General features: G+C 45.7%; 6 protein-coding genes across 6 annotated transcripts; 1 reads left to right on the plus strand and 5 right to left on the minus strand.

Moving 5' to 3' along the window:
* Nucleotides 1–100: 100 nt before the first annotated feature.
* Nucleotides 101–2,421, minus strand: C8R40DRAFT_1263799 (uncharacterized protein; the record flags this gene model as incomplete). The annotated part of the gene is made up of 8 exons (XM_046233877.1): nucleotides 101–408; nucleotides 612–629; nucleotides 765–830; nucleotides 878–1,148; nucleotides 1,214–1,320; nucleotides 1,702–1,843; nucleotides 2,170–2,238; nucleotides 2,294–2,421. 8 exons carry the CDS (start codon nucleotides 2,419–2,421, stop codon nucleotides 163–165), a joined length of 1,047 nt encoding a protein of 348 aa, XP_046089151.1. The 3' UTR covers nucleotides 101–162.
* Nucleotides 2,422–2,990: 569 nt separating this feature from the next.
* Nucleotides 2,991–3,494, plus strand: C8R40DRAFT_1168103 (uncharacterized protein; the record flags this gene model as incomplete). The annotated part of the gene is made up of 5 exons (XM_046231138.1): nucleotides 2,991–3,017; nucleotides 3,048–3,110; nucleotides 3,158–3,214; nucleotides 3,266–3,310; nucleotides 3,360–3,494. 5 exons carry the CDS (start codon nucleotides 2,991–2,993, stop codon nucleotides 3,492–3,494), a joined length of 327 nt encoding a protein of 108 aa, XP_046089152.1.
* Nucleotides 3,495–3,966: 472 nt separating this feature from the next.
* On the minus strand, nucleotides 3,967–5,511 carry C8R40DRAFT_1067619 (uncharacterized protein; the record flags this gene model as incomplete). The annotated part of the gene is made up of 7 exons (XM_046225925.1): nucleotides 3,967–4,311; nucleotides 4,371–4,475; nucleotides 4,527–4,604; nucleotides 4,660–4,956; nucleotides 5,018–5,071; nucleotides 5,131–5,259; nucleotides 5,317–5,511. The coding sequence occupies 7 exons, from the start codon at nucleotides 5,509–5,511 to the stop codon at nucleotides 3,967–3,969; spliced, it is 1,203 nt and encodes a 400-aa protein (XP_046089153.1).
* Nucleotides 5,512–5,734: 223 nt separating this feature from the next.
* C8R40DRAFT_1225046 (uncharacterized protein) lies at nucleotides 5,735–6,794 on the minus strand (the record flags this gene model as incomplete). Its single annotated transcript, XM_046233304.1, has 7 exons — nucleotides 6,622–6,794; nucleotides 6,460–6,570; nucleotides 6,308–6,409; nucleotides 6,160–6,255; nucleotides 6,027–6,103; nucleotides 5,882–5,967; nucleotides 5,735–5,834 (listed from the first exon to the last, which is right to left on the minus strand). Exons 1-7 carry the CDS (start codon nucleotides 6,698–6,700, stop codon nucleotides 5,735–5,737), a joined length of 651 nt encoding a protein of 216 aa, XP_046089154.1. The 5' UTR covers nucleotides 6,701–6,794.
* A 3,423-nt stretch (nucleotides 6,795–10,217) lies between these two features.
* Nucleotides 10,218–10,798, minus strand: C8R40DRAFT_1039217 (uncharacterized protein; the record flags this gene model as incomplete). The annotated part of the gene is made up of 2 exons (XM_046223812.1): nucleotides 10,218–10,407; nucleotides 10,503–10,798. 2 exons carry the CDS (start codon nucleotides 10,796–10,798, stop codon nucleotides 10,218–10,220), a joined length of 486 nt encoding a protein of 161 aa, XP_046089155.1.
* A 3,593-nt stretch (nucleotides 10,799–14,391) lies between these two features.
* Nucleotides 14,392–15,252, minus strand: C8R40DRAFT_1067622 (uncharacterized protein; the record flags this gene model as incomplete). Its single annotated transcript, XM_046225926.1, has 3 exons — nucleotides 14,392–14,703; nucleotides 14,753–14,977; nucleotides 15,154–15,252. The coding sequence occupies 3 exons, from the start codon at nucleotides 15,250–15,252 to the stop codon at nucleotides 14,392–14,394; spliced, it is 636 nt and encodes a 211-aa protein (XP_046089156.1).
* Nucleotides 15,253–16,236: the final 984 nt, after the last annotated feature.

Below are 16,236 nucleotides of genomic sequence, written 5' to 3' on the forward strand. Positions count from 1 at the left end.
GTGAGGATATAATAATGAATTTGTGCCTCGCGATTGGTTAATATTTTCGGCAGCCAAAAATTTGAAATAATCGTAAAATAACCTACTAGTGAACATGAGGAACATATTTAAAATAATCGTACAATATTCTCCTATAGGTTGTATAAAATTTTCACGAGATATTCACCTCGCGAAAAACATGAGGTTGTTCAAAATAACCTCGCCGAGGTTATGCGTACCCGATGTCGGGACATCGAGACGTCGAGACGTCGTCGATATCGAGACATCGAGACACCGAAACGTCGTCGATATCGAGATGTTCGGACGTAGAAACGTCGCTGGTGTCGAGATATCGAGACGCGCGACGTTCAGGGAATTCGGGACGTGCCAGTTTTGACCTAGCATTAAGTTAGTAATGAACACCACGATCTATATAGGAACGACATAGCTTCTGGCCCCATCTATGAATACACAGAAGGCCCTGGGGAGGGCTTTTCCTGTCATTTATCAGAACATAGTGGCTGCATAATATCTACATAAGTACAGATACAATGAACATGTATAATTCTCCATACAGGGATCTAGTAAATTGTCAGTCTTGAACATGAAGACATGGATAACAAAGGTCATACCTTCAAGCTGTTGCAGCTCTTGTCAGAACATGTTGAATGATTGTGTTCCAAACAATGTAAATGTTACCAATGAATGTAAATTTTTCAATATGTACTTTTGTGCCTTCAGAAACAGCACATGAGCTTACTCTTCAGAAAGCAGAGTATACATACATTGAGAACAAAGAGTTCTAGGTCTATCCTGGCAAACAATCTCCAATAGGAGATGTGATAAGGATTCTGACAACAGATGAGCATCTCAATCAGATGGTATTATTGGTACTTACCTGCCCGCCTCCTTCGCGGGACCGGAACAGGAGGTAGCCACACACGGTCGGGACACGGACACTGTTTGTCCCACTCGGCTCGCCTTCGAGGGAAGTTGTTCGTGTGGCCGAGTTTCCAGAGCGTTCCGCCGAGGTCCACAAACGCGTAAAGTACGCCTGGCCCATCCGCCGCCGATTTTGCGCGCGCTTTCCGAAATGCGTACAAAGCGCGCAGTTTATGGACGGGGCGCTTCGGCATCGGATCGGATACGAGATGATTAGGAAGAGAGGACTGGGGGGGGAAAAAGAGCAACATCAAATTAGGTAGAATAATGCAATAAAATGAATTTAACATACTGATTCTGCTCTGGGGCAGTGGAGAGAGCCAGTTGGATGGTCCAGAAGCCAGGTGGATTGTCCAGAAGCCAGGTGAGTTGTGCAGAACCTGGTGGATTGAGAAGAAGCTAAAATTGTTGTGGGTCAACTGCAAAACTAGCAGTGAGTGACTTGGTGACATAAGGATGGATGAGCGATGATTAGTCTGTAAATATTAAAACACTGTGGATTTCCCTGGTTCCAACAAACAAACAATGAAAACAGTGGCACTGGCAGAGGTTGAGCTCATGAACAGAGCAATACAGAGACCATAGGAGTGTTAGCACAATGTATTGGTGGACAAGTAAACATACGGGGCGTGAGTGGTCCAGACATTCAGAAGAACCATGAAAGATGGCCCGAAATTGAAGGATAAAAACATTGCATAACGAAAGGTGAGATATTGAGTGTGTGTATTAATTAGAGAGAGAGGAACAGAGAGGAACAGATTGCGAGTTACGCTATTTTACCGTCCCTAAAAGGAAAAAATGGTCAAAGCGACCCTTCTCCGTCCATAAAAGGGAAAAATCGTCAAAGCGACCCTTTCCTGTCCTAAAAAGGAAACTCCAGACCCTGTCAAAGACGGCGGGGGAGCTCGAAAAACTCGGATATCTGTGAAATCAACGTAAGTCGTTAAATATTAGCTAAGATCATCGACTAACCGGCAGGTCCATTAACCCCGACTCAGGCAAATATGTCTCGCTCGTTGGTTGCTGCTGATACCCTCTAACGCCTTACTTAAAATATTGAACATACATAGAGCAGGACTAAATTCTGAGTACGTACCAGCCGTTAATAAGCAACAGATGGGGACAGTCGCAGAGGTCCCAGACCCAGGATCAGCCTTCATTGCCACGTTTTTGAAAAGATGGATTGACAGAGGAGAAGGATGGAAAGCCCGGTGACGACAGCCTCCCTAGCTGAGAGTGAACGCCTACCGGGATCTATCAGGGAAGTCGTCAGCTCTTGAAGGCTTTACTCCTCTCGCTATATCGTTGACGCCCCGGCTACAAATAGTGTATTCAATGAAGTACCGGGAAATGAATACGTGAGACGACTAACCTTACACACTCGTGAACCGCCCTTGTCTCCTTCAGTCCTGACACTGTGCTTATTGCATCCGCCTTGTGATATGTACCTGTACTGCTATTTGAACCATGTAGGAGTACTTGGGTACCAAGGAGGGACATTGGATGCTGTCGTAGAGCATGTAAATTTGAAGGTACTAGGTCTGAATGAGGTCGATATTCAGGTATAGGCGTCGGATGCTGAGTAGGACTCCGAACAAGCTGTCTGAGATCAGATAGGCTGCTACTGAGTTTAACTCTGTAGCAATCGCCTTGTGGAAGATAGAGAACAGGAAAGTAGATGTCGCAAGGTGTTGACGAGATTTGCTATCCAGATAAAGATAGAGACTGCTACTGAGTTTAACTCTGTAGCAATCGCCTTGTGGAAGATAGATAACAGGAAAGTAGATGTCGCAATGTGTTGACGAGATTTGCTGTCCAGATAAAGATAGAGACTGCTACTGAGTTTGACTCTGTAGTGGAAGTCTTAGAGAGAAATCGTTTATGTGACTGTCACATGCGGTCACGGATCTGAAGTCCAGAATCATGATCGTGACATCGAGACTAGTCTCCCCTTCATCATCTTCGAACATCACTTCGGCTTAGTCCTGGTTTTAAACCGGACAAAAGCTCGACAACTTACTGCTTTAATCTGTCTCGTGTCCTGTCTCCCAACGGTGACCTGCTTTACCATGGTAAGTACTCGATATCGTAACACGGTCGGCTTCCTGCTCATCGATGTTCCTTAGGACGAATCCGATCGCAACAAACTGGGCGGGGCTACTGATTTCAGTGATCAGGACAAGGATAAGGTGAGGATTTCTACACAGTCAGACAACGTTTTCTCATAGCACGTTAGAACGTGAAACTAGAAGATCGCAAGGAGGCTAAGTTCCGTCGACGACAAAGAGCTTTGGTACGTCGCCTCACATCAATCATTCGAGAGTCCTAATTTTCCCGTATTCAGGCTGGCTCCTCTTATCTACCCCTCAACTCGCGATTGCTTGAAGAGGTATGAGAATGATTAAACCGGAAATAATCCCTCATTATCCATTTTTTAGACCTTGAAGAACATGCCCGCAGAAGATATCGATGGAGAAGTCGAGGAAGTTCCTCAAACACACCACAAATTATCATGGAGTAGTCCCTTGATCAGACAGTTCTACGACAAACTAGGACAACAGAACACGAAATGATGAAATCCGAACTTTCGTATTACTAGTTCGGTTCTTGTTCAACAGTTGTCCATCGCTGGGACTTAGAAGGAGTTAGTAGATTCAAGTTTCACAGTAAAGCAGTAATGCGGGAAATGCCCTGTAATATGATATGCCCTTCCTGGATACAAATACACCGTTTCACTTTGACTTTGTGATATCAAGCCATCAAGAGTACCAGCAAGGCTATATTCCATTCACAATGTATACCACGATACAACGAATGTCATGTTCAGACTCATCCACTTACACCAGCTTGATACCAGCTTGATTATTCTTATGACAGCTTATACTCATCCTTATGCGTGTCATGCATATCCGTAGTGTATATTCACGCCATTACACGCCTTACTTTCACGCGACTCTAAAAAAGGAATTCTTCTCAACCCATTCGCTGACATTATGGCCCGGGGATTCAGCAGATCATGACGAAGGTAGAGAAACAAGGCTGGTCCTATTCTGTACCATCCTCATTGTTAGCTAGCAGAGTAAGCTTTCTTCCCCCACCAACTCGATCCAGAATACTAACACCACCGGTGGTAGTCGCTCCAGCAACGATATACGCATCCCCGTTATCTACTCTTCCCAATGTTGGTGAGGAGTGGTGCTGCAGAAACGTGATGGTCGTCACAAATCCGTCGTTTGGAATGGACGCGTGGCCTAAGAGTTGACAGAGAATATCGGGGAGCGCTGCGCAAGGTCTTCTTCGCGAGGTCCAAATGATATGCGGAACTCGGAACGGATTGGTGGAGTCGAGGATAAGGGTGGCGCGATAGAAGCGGCTGGCTGATAGAATGGGCTAGGAGAGGAGCAAAAGAGGTGAGCCAATACCGATGATCCAGGGAACTAAATTCTCACCTCAGCTGGGTCAGTCCACGAGAAAGGACGGTCGATGTTCGAGAAAGGGAGAGCCGAGTCGTATCGCTCTCGGAAACTATTAGCAGCCTGACTTGCCATTATAGCCTAGGATGATCATTAATCAATAAATAAGCTGGGACAGAAAGATCAACTTACGACAGCTTTCATTATCTGCCGTCTGAGTGCGATGACGACGTTGAAGTAGCTCAAGCGCTCATGTGAGCAGCCTTCAATCTAAGAGTTAAAATGAGTGAGTGTCGGACCTGTGACCATCATAAAGTGAGCTCACCATAGCGTTGAATTTCGATGGACTAAAAACGGAGATCGGATGGAACGCAAGTGGTAAAAAAGATGTAATAATCGGAGGGGCATCTGAACGCGAAAAAGAGGGGTTCTCTGCGAAATCTGACGGTGGCAGACATAGTTTCGAAGTATCTTGGTAGTAATTTGGTTGATTGAACCAAGCGATAGCAAGATCACTCATGGTATCGGATGCAGGGGTGATAACGATATGGGGAGTTAGCCAAGGTGTCGTTGAGTCTATAGCAAGGATGTTTCTGCTCATATTCCAGCTTTGAAGGACATCCTGACATAGACGAAGGTCTTTTTGAGCAAAGTTCGTGCGCGTAAGAACAGATCCTACTCACATCGTCAAGAGATGCATCGAATTCGGGCTCATATGCATAAAACACGTCTCTGAACTATACCAACAGTAGAACGTTGAAGTTAGAAGTAGACAAAAGTCACGGAAAAATCTCACCTCAGCGTCACATTCGCTATCGGAATCAGCCAACGGATATTCAGAATTTTCAAGCTCAGCCTCGTGGAAGGGGTTTACAGCGAGCACATCGCGCGTTTCCTGCACGCACAGCGCAGCAGACGAGTCGACCTGGATATTATACAAACATTAACGAAGCCCTGATCCCGAAAGAATATAGACACACACCTTGAAGACTTCCCCTGCAGGTCCTTCACAAGCGAAATTGCTGGCAGCTGATTTCGCCAACGGAACTTCCCACGTTGATAAACGACGCGTCGTTGTTGGACGCGTCAAAGTAATTTTCGCCATGGAGGGAGGGAGGGAGAATCGAGAGTAAAATCCAATTTCGAGCCAGGGTGTAGATGACATCGGCGGAAACATTGTTGGAAAGGGGATTTGTTGATTATTGGTTCACCCGGTGTGGACGTTGATGGCAGTTGCTACGTCGGAAGTTCCAGGAAATTTTGAGGATTCAAGGACAATGGTGGTGGTGTTAAAGGAAGAAGGTTATATGACAGTTTGTTTTGACCAAGAGCTCGGAAATTTCAGGTCTTTGTGGTGGCCAATTCCTGTCATAAGACTCATGAGTCGACAAAGTCAGCAATTACATGCAACTCACAATATGACCACTATTGTTTTTGATCATGTTAGGAAGGAAGGCTTTCAGAGTCCAGAAATGCGCGAGCGTGTTAACCCCAATCGTTCTATGTAATTGTGAGTACCATTCCATGGCCATCAACCGGAAACCCACTGTTGCACGTCCGCAGCACTTAAATCGGTGACAAGCTTCCCCTGCACGACGCCAGCGTTATTTACAAGTACAGTGGGGTGACCAATCTGATGACATGTTCGTTCTTTTTTGTTGACGAGCTAGACACGAATGCGACTGGGCATACCTCTTCAACAATCTTCTTTGAAACCGCCTCAACTGCATCCCACTTGGAGATATCACATTTGTAATAGACGATGTTGTCTTTTATGAGCCATGTTAGGCAATCGAAAACGGAGGGAGGCAAAGGCAGTATTCACGATTTTCGGAGACAATCGGGTTAACGTCGAGTACCACTACAGTCACATTTCGAACAGCGAGAGTATTTGCGAGCAGTTCACCGACGCCGGAAGCGCCTATGGCAGTTTAAGCACGAGCTCAAAATCGGATGCATTCATGACCACATACCTCCAGTGACTACAACAATCTGCTCGCCCCAGTCGAAGCGAGGAGCTCTGAACAGAAGACTGCCTTGGTTTCTGTACAAAGTTGACAGCCAATCACCGAGCCCTGTGAGCGCTGTGATAAGTAAAGTCCACAAGACGGAAAGATATACACACAATAGATGCATAGCAGCACGTAGTAGCCTCCAGACCAGAGGACGAACGGGTTACTCGTCCCTGCACCTGAGAAAACGTAGAGGACAGGAACGAAGAAGACAAAAAACGGGCCTGGAAAAGAATTCTCAGTTGTTGGTAGAGCTGGTCATACGCTTCACGCACTGAACAAGGTATTCTTCAGCACTTTGAACACCAGATCAATGTCCAGCGAATCAAAAACCGGAGATACGTCGCGATTCATACTGGTTGTTTTCAAATCGGTTGGTTAGTGCTAGATGGAAGGCGCAGCCTAGAGAAAAGAATGTGGAAGTAGTAGAAGAAGTTCTGAGCACGAAGAATGAAGAAAATACCGACATTGGGCATTTATATAGTGCATGGACGCTTAACTGAACAACAGCGTCGTTTCATGAAAGATCTACGTTTAGGGAAAGAATAAAGGATGGTCAGTATTTGTTAGCTTAAGTGCAAGATGTACAGGATTTATCAGAACCGCACCCTGGCTGATTCTCCTTGAAGTCGTGACTTCACCAATGCTTTATAAAATGCCAATGCCGGTCAGCGAGCTCGATACGGGTCATGCTCACGATATTCACGGTAAATCAGACAGAAAGCAACAGGAAATTGAGTGCTAGGAATACGGACAGATTCAAATGAACGATGGCATAACGTTTGAAAACTCCACCTCTCGTGTACCATCCTTGTCCACTTTGATTTTGTACTTTCCAGGACTAACGACTGGACGCTTTGCAACCTCGTCAATGCATCTCCACAAAGTCGCGAGTCTTCGAATGTAGCCTCCGGATCATGTATCTACAAACAAACAGAAATTCAAACACTATAATCAGGCCGTTCCCTGCGCCTTTGTATAACCTCTCTGTTGTAACGTCCTGAAACGGTATCAGTCAGAAGAAATGGTATTCAAAAAAGTACCAACTTCATGAGGTCTGGAGGAAAAACAAGCTTAACGGGTTTTTTTGGACGAATCAACTCGTTGACGAAACCGCTTCCACCCTTTGACCATCCAGGTTCTTGTTCTTCAAGCCATTGTGCATCGTAGAAGTTGGCAGGCAGTCCACGAACGTATTTGCTTTTGGAGGTCTTATCGTTTCTATCCACACGAAGGCGTGGCGGAGAACCTCGCGAGAAACTGAAATGGAGTTGGTCAGTTGTGCATCGCCCTTCAAGATGGCAATAGTCTATGAGCCGGAGATGGTTCTTCAATTCGACACTTCGCCACTTGGGCTCCTTGATGATATATTGCACACGGGGCTTCTTCATGCCAGGATCCTCTTCATCAGAAGACATTCCTGCAACGCCTAAGTCATCGAAAGTGCCCAGGAAGGGTTGGAGCGAGTAGAAAGTGACGAGTACATCTCTTCGTTGATGGAAAAGCTTATTAAGATATCAGTAAATTTCGTTGAAGAATGTGCACAACACTCACAGTATTCTTCCGCTGCCACCTTTTGGAGAATAATGAACGAGGCGTTTTGTCACTGTCCTCCGCCATTTTCTGCTTGTCTTGCCAGCATGTGTGAAGTGATTTGAGTCTCACAAAGAAAGCTTTGCGGAGAGCATCGCGAGCTTGAATGTCTAGATCAGGAACCAACTTCTTCTTCACAAGGATGTCTACAAAGACATATGAAGCACCCTGATTCCACGGCGATTTGGAGCCACCAGCAATCCAGTAGCGAAAATTATCAGTTGAGCATGGACGTGCGAGTGGATTATTTTTGAATGTTTGAGCGAATTCCTCGGCTTCTTCCTTGGTAACAACCTCTGCCAGGAGATCTTGACCTTCCATTATCTCGTTAAGCCATTTACGGATTAACTCCTATGTCGGGGATGCGCCGGTGAGTCACAAATAGATATCAGTAGTTCATTTGCCTGCACCTTTTCTTTGAGCTCTTGGAGGGGCCGACGTTTCACCTCTCCAGAGTGATGTTGACTCTTCTGGCTGCGATTGGGAATATCATCGCTTGGGTGTCTTTCATCATCACCGTCCCCACCTCCGTCTCCCTCTACCTCGTCATTATCTTCGCCTTTGTCTTGGCCTCGATCCCCGTTGGCGTTGTTATTGTTGTGAGCGGGGCGGCTCCCCTCATTCATAGTGGAATCTTCGCTGTCATTACGCTGAGTCCTGCTCGTCCCGTGAGTATTCCTGCGCTGCTCCTTACGATTTCCAGACATCATATCAAGTGTCTCCCCGATACGACTGAGTATTTCTGCATTGAGATCGAGGGATTTAGCCACCGTGTCTATCTTCTCGTCCTGTTTCCGGAGTATGTCGTCATTGGATTGCTGAAGGCGAGAGTAAATCTCCGCCATCATCTTTGTCTGGTTGTCGAATAAATTTTGCAACTACGGAAAGACTGTCAGACCAAGTCCGTGGATCATGAAAGAACCTACAATATCAACAGGGCTTTGATCATGAGATTGAGAGCCTGACTGAGCTCGCGGCTGAGCAGAGCCAGGCCGCTGAGAAGGTCCAGGCTGAGTATCTTCATGGACTCGCCTTTTTTTTGATTTCTGGACGGTTGGGGATGGTGGTTGCTGATAGATACATTTGAAGCTTATCCTTTAGGGATATGATAGGACACACCTGCGGCATTTGGTTTCTAAAGCCCGTATAAAATCTTGGAGTGGCATCAATATCGACCATTTCATGATCTGCGGGTGGGGGAGTTCGCAGTGGAGGAGTTTGTGGTGGAGGAGTTTGTGGTGGAGGAGTTTGTGGTGGAGGAGTTTGTGGTGGAGGAGTTTGTGGTGGAGGAGTTTGTGGTGGAGGAGTTTGTGGAGGGGGGGCCTGTGGTGGAGGGGCCGGCGGGGCAGGTGACGAATACAAGACCGAGGTCGAGTTCTGTGGCTGCGGTGGAGCCTGGATTGGACTCCCCGGAGAAACCTGTGGTGGTGGAGGCATCTGTGGTGTCATTTGCGAGGGCTGTGGATTCTGTGGATTTGATGGCAGCGGATTTGTTTGACTGGGGCCCTGAGGCGCTTGCGCATCATCAGAATCTACAGTCATCCAAGAGTCAGAATCGCTAGAATCTTCGACCATACTGGCAACATCCATAGAGAAATCTGAGACGAATGCGAGACCGGGGACTTTCATCTTCAAAGGAATCGATGAATCGATGTTTTCTTTCGGAGGTTCAAATTGTAGTCAAGCGATCATTGATATAACCATGCATCTGTTAAAAAACATGCACGAACGGCGACCTTCGCTAATTTCGCGCAAGTGTCGCCCTTTGTCGCCGTCTGAATCTTCCCCTTATCCCTCCTTATCACACATGTCTTTGAAGGATTTTGAAGCAACTTGGCGTCGTCGGATCTTACGTTATTCGAGTAGATAAGTACATGTGAGGAGACATCGTCTCATTCAAGCAAACGTCATCCACGATATTACAGGATATCACCTTCACAAGCTCAGGTCTGATGAGTTCTTAGTATGTTGTACCGACTGAAGAGCCCAGTACATACCAGCAGATCTCCCAAGCCGATTAGGATTTCCTTGATTGACATTGAAGATGGGCCTGATGATCCCGCACAACGCGCCACAGGAGTTGGTGGCGGTGGAGGCGTCGCAGGAACGGATAACTTGGCAAGATATTCCGGCAATCGACCGGAATCCATCTCTGTCCAGGGTGTAGGGAATAACAATGACATTGCGACAACTATAGCCATCAGAAGGAAGATGATGTATCCCGCATTTGTGACCATATGTACCTGTGTGCCGTCGTGTTATCAGGTAACGATTTCCTTTAGAAAGCATAACTCACGATCTTGAATAGAATAAACCGCAACTTGGATACACGAGAGGAACTATCCTTGGGATTTTCGGTCCATATCATGATTCTTGTACGTTCGCCACAGTTTCCATCCCCAGTGGCTATCATTCGACGACCATTCTCCAGTTCGGCATAAGCCTTGGCATTGTGGGTGTACAAACCACTATATAATCAAGAAACAGTACTCACCAATGCAGTCACCCACGTTTGGTCTGAAGTCAAAAATTTAAGCAATGTAATTGAAAAGAGCTCGTGAACTCACCAGCTCCATGTTTGAGAGCTTGCACCCTTTTACCATGCTTCGCCTCAAAGATGACTGCATATCCCTTTGACGTTCCCATAATTGTCGCTTGACCGTTATTAATAAAAAGAACGGGGAGGGGAATGTTAGATCCGGGGCTCTGAATCTCACAGGAGGTACTCATTTTCTTCAGCTTGTCGGGCATGATCTTGTACCAGTCGAGGCCCTTGTGCAGATTTGTTGCGATGATGAATGTTGAGTCCGGAGATATAGCAGACGCTGCTCTAAGAAAGTCATGAGCTATACTGACCATACCACTCGAACCTCCGAAAAATATACATTTTCTCGTACAATCTTTCGTCCGAACTACAAATCCTGATATTCTCCCAAGTGTCTATCTTGAATATCCTGATATCCGGGTCAGAAAGGATTAAGCACGGAGTTTGTTACTCACCGAAAACCGTCATGAAGATATGCTATGAGGCATTCGTTACGACTTTCGAGGAAATATGCTCCAGTTGCCACAATTGGAGGCGGTTTGTCTTCAGGCTCTCCTAATGGAATTGGACGAGGCAAGCGGTCCTGATATTGCCAGATTCCAGATTCTGGTTTCGAATGAGCGAGTATTAATTTTGATATATGATAGAGTACTTACTACTTTTCTTGAGAAGCATCACATCGGCACCTGAGCAGACGAGAAGATGGTCGCCACGTCGATTGAACTCCATGACATGGATAGGTTCATCGGCTTTGTAAACGAGTTCGAATTCACTATTGCGTCGTCGGATCCAATTTAGTTTTGATTTCTGTTTTTCATGTATTGAGATGTAGTGTAACGGTCTGTCAATTTCAGCTTACCGTAGTAGGATGAGACAGTGTCACATCACCGTCCATATTGCCCATGAAAAGACCGCCATCTCTCCATGCGAGGGCAGTAAAGGGATGTCTGCCTTGTAGCTCCCAAATCGTCGTGAATTCATGCTTGACATCATATACACGAACAACTCTATCGTTACTAGCACTCGCCAGATACCGTCCATCCTTCGAGAACGCTAATGCATGAACGAAATCAGTGAGAGCATCGATCGTCCTTATGTGTGTATAGGTGGTGTTCATTGGATGGGTATGAGTTCGATCTAGGAAGTAAAGGCGACACTTCTTTAACGACTTGCGTGTGTTATACACGAGGCGTTACCGCTAGGAGAATTTGGAAGAATTTGCGGTATATTCTTGTCGTGCTAAGTTGAATCTGTCGATCTATCATATTGTGCCTCGCGGTAGCCCACGGTGCGGATATCCTCGACCCTGGACCTCACGGTACAATCTTAGATGAATTATTACTGACTACGCCTTCATTCATAACAATTTCCAAAAAATATGATACAGAACAACAGGAAGACCGTCTTGATATCTGACGTGGAACAAGCTCAGAAAAGACAAATTGAATGGACGATACCACCGACTGACCAACAATCAGGGCCTGATGCATGCGGATGCGAAAGCTCCTTTTCGAGCAACCTGATATCCTCCTTATGTTTCTTCCATGAAGCAACGGCTTGAGTATGCTGAGCTTGTGTCTCGGCAAAATGAGAACAGAGTTGTGCTTTCTACACATGGGTCTTCAGACATACCGGGCTCTATCCAGTGAAAGACACTTACATCGTCAAGTAATTTGATATGCCTTTCTAACTTTGCAATTTTCATTCGAAGTTCAACAGCCTCGCCTGAAGCGAGAGCGATTCTGGACTCCAACTGGCGAATTTCTGCGTCCTCTATGTGATGAGTTCGTGTATACATCAGGCTTTCGATGAGACAGTGCGAGGAATAATGCTTACTGAGTCGAATTCCTTATAAGATATTCCGCTTGTTTGTCATGCGAGTCCCCATTATGAGCCTTTGAATTTGGGCGAAGACCGAGAGGTATAAGAGCATTCAATTGAGATGAAAGACGTCGCAAGGCTGACATAGACTGAGTTGTACTCTGAAGATTGCCAAAGGGTAAACGAGATGAAAGACGTCGCAAGGCTGACATAGACTGAGTTGTACTCTGAATATTGCCAAAGGGTAAACGAAATGAAAGACGTCGCAAGGCTGACATAGACTGAGTTGTACTCTGAATATTGCCAAAGGGTAAACGAGATGAAAGACGTCGCAAGGCTGACATAGACTGAGTTGTACTCTGAATATTGCCAAAGAGTAAACGAGATGAAAGACGTCGCAAGGCTGACATAGACTGAGTTGTACTCTGAATATTGCCAAAGGGTAAACGAGATGAAAGACGTCGCAAGGCTGACATAGACTGAGTTGTACTCTGAATATTGCCAAAGAGTAAACGAGATGAAAGACGTCGCAAGGCTGACATAGACTGAGTTGTACTCTGAATATTGCCAAAGGGTAAACGAGATTAAAGACGTTGCAAGGCTGACATCGACTGAGTTAAACTCTGAAGAGTGCCAAAGGGTAAACGAGATGAAAAGAGATGAAAAGAGTTACGTTCACCGCCACGTGTAATGAAGAGAACTGATAAGCGCCGTACGCGTGACTTCTGACTTGGACTTAAACTTCGACAGACTTCGACTCATCATTTTACTTGGCTTAGTCCTGGTTTTAAACTGGACACAAGCTCGACAACTCAAAGACTCGACTGTTCAATGACAACTCCTCGAACGACAACGGACTAGTCCTATGTTCTCTAGATCCTTGCGGCCATGTACAATCGGTGACGTGGACTTGAAAATACGTCTCCTTTGTTCCTTTACCTCAGGTTAGTCCTTTTGATAATGTCGTGCGCAAATATAAGAAGTGCCTGACTTGCCTCTTCTGCCCCTGCGACCCCCTCCGACATGGAATCTTGCAACAATCTAGTGACCGCTGCAGCGTCGACTCTACGTTCGTTGGATCGAAAATACAAAATATTCCTCGAGACGATGCATTCAACAATTGAAAGTCTGGAACGTCAATACGTGGATCTTCTTCGCTCAAACAGTCACAATCATACCGTATGTACTCGCGTTCACTATTGTCCTTGTGTGGTAACTAACTGTGCACTAGGGGTGTCATATTTCTCTTCTGCACGCAAATATTTTCGGTCTCAATTCGACGATCCAGATACTCTCGATTGAGGTACCTATGATCCCGAAATTCACGATGGCTCGGTATTGATTCTCTATTGTCTAGATCTCCACTGCGAAACTATTTGAACCTTTGGTCAACCTTTCAATTATACTTCCAGACACGAACGAAACCTGCCAGCTGCTCTCGAATGCGTTCCACGATCTCTCAACTCAGATCACTCAAGTGGCCCAGCGGATTAACTTAAAACTGCTTGACGCTCTTGCATGTGACCATAGAGGTTCGTCTCTCGAAATAAAGGCATGGATATTATACCTTCCTTATAACTTAGTCACTGACTTCCATCCAAGGCTGAGCAGTACCTCTGCGAGTTTGCACCTCTCTTTATTCAGACCGCCGAAGTTGAAGATATCTTGCGAAAACTGAAACACCAGGTTAAGATTTTGTCCTTCTTGATTTTTACAGCCATAATAATTCAATCGTACCTCAGATGATGGTGACTGAAACCATTTTGCGATTTGGAGGAAGAAATAGCACCTAGATCACGTCATGTACTCTAACATAAACCACCGTTGTTATTCAATCGTTTTCCCCCGAGTGCATCGCCGGCGATACTCGAAGATATGCACGCTGCATTCATCATGATATAAACTCTAGAACGTGTCCGTTCTTTGGTCTTTCGCGTCGTTTTGAAGTGTCAGAAATGCCTCAGCGTCCTACCCATCTGTATAGCCTGATTTAATTTAAAGAACGTGAGTCCGTCCCATACTGATATGTGTCCCGTCATAACCTTGTTCCTGTTTACTACAAAGTACATTTGTAAGTAGGCTATTACTACACGCCGCTCACAGCGGGTCGTATGAGCCCCTGTTCCCACAAAGCCTCGTCATCCGAGTCACTCTCGATCATTTCCGCTGCCAAATCCTCTAGCCCGTTTGCTCTTTCTTGTGCCAATGTCGCATACCGGTTCATGATCTGGGCGACGCGTTGTTCTACACCAATCTCGATCTCCAGCTGAATCGTACGAGCTTGATGGGCAACTGCGGATTCCCATAGTCCAACGGCTTTCTCTCTCCTTCTGAGGGCATCAATTTTGGCCTTGGGTTCGAAGATGTACGAACGGTAGTGTGTCCAAAACGCGTAAGCCTGCGAATAATTAGTCTATGAAATCGTCATGGAACCGTGAGATACACACTTTCTGCAAGGTAATATCAACGACTACTATCACCCCAAACACTGCGAGCGCAGAAAATACTATTACGAATATCACAACCATCTCGGCATCATCGGAGAGATTGTCCGACCCCACAAACGCCTTAATCGGGACAACGGACGTAGTCGTAACGTTAGAAGACAAGAATGACCGGATGCTGCGCAGCAGGGCGGCGATCCCAGAACCGTTGGTTGCAATAGACATGGGCTTGATAATGCTGGAGAATTCCATATCTCGAATGTCAGGACTTCTGAGGACTTCTGGAATTGATCCCCTTTTTGAATACCTACAAGAACCAGATAATCCTCGTGTTATCTTAGTTCGTATCCGTGCGTGGAGAGGCGTGGAGGTGGCAATGCGCAAAACGCACGCAAGTTGCGTACCTTTCCAAGGACACATTTGAACTTGGCAAGCACTGTAGGAGTAGCAGCGTGCAGGGAAGTCCTGATTGAACTAGCAATCGGACCCCATTTTGGGCACATTTTTGCATCCTGTCTATCCTTGCACGAGGTGTTATGAATGTTTGATGTTTATAGCATGCAAATTGGTATGTGCCCCCATGTCCTTGTTAGAATTTACTAAAGACCTGGTTAGAAAGTATGTCTAACGTATACGAAGACCGTCAAAGGTTACTACTCAAAGCTTGACGCCTAAAGCCTGAGTACGGGCGGGCATTATGATTATTCTACGAGAATTTCTCGCCGTCCCTGATGTCAATGGAATCGATCGATCTCCTTGAATCTCGGAGCTCCAACGGTGTGCTTTAATGATTTGATGTCCCTGAGTAAAGCTTAGTATTCAACGCTTTCAGATCATTATGTGAACTCCTACTGCAGATCAATGCAGTAGATGTATGAGTCGCTTTGACTCTCAAGAACACACACAATATATGTCCCAAGTTCATGATACTCTGCAGCTGGTGACTATCAGGTGGGATTGAGAGTCCAATGTGAGTATACAACTTCATTGCGGTCCGCCACGTCGCGTTTTACCAATCTAAGCGGTCGTGCATGTACATATTCATAACATGCTTTTTGATCCCTTTCATCCTTTGTATCCGAGTCTCCGTGACTCCCCAGGACCCTTGAATCGTATCTAATTTTTTCTGCCCAAAGGAAGTACCCAAAAGACACACCTGAGGCCAAAAACAGTAAATTTCGATATTTATGAAACATATTGCCTGATCTTTTTCCCAACAAAATCGATATCTGAACGGAATCAAGAATAAAATATTTTCTAGTAATGTCAGGGGTCCTGACTCTCTCTGGCGTCAGAACCGATCCGATTTTTGTCGTCAGACTGTCATTGGTAGGTTGAATTTGCAACCTCTCGGCCTTCGTGCTCGCAGGCAAGTTCATACTTATCGGATCCTCGAGGAGGGCAGCAAGTGACCTCACTTCGACATTTTACAGCCTTTATTCCGCACAAGAATGGTAATCATTTACATGAAAATACATTTCCTTAGA

Source organism: Lentinula edodes, assembly GCF_021015755.1.
Source record: "Lentinula edodes strain Le(Bin) 0899 ss11 chromosome Unknown C8R40scaffold_8, whole genome shotgun sequence".
NCBI classification, from domain to species: Eukaryota; Fungi; Basidiomycota; class Agaricomycetes; order Agaricales; family Omphalotaceae; genus Lentinula; species Lentinula edodes.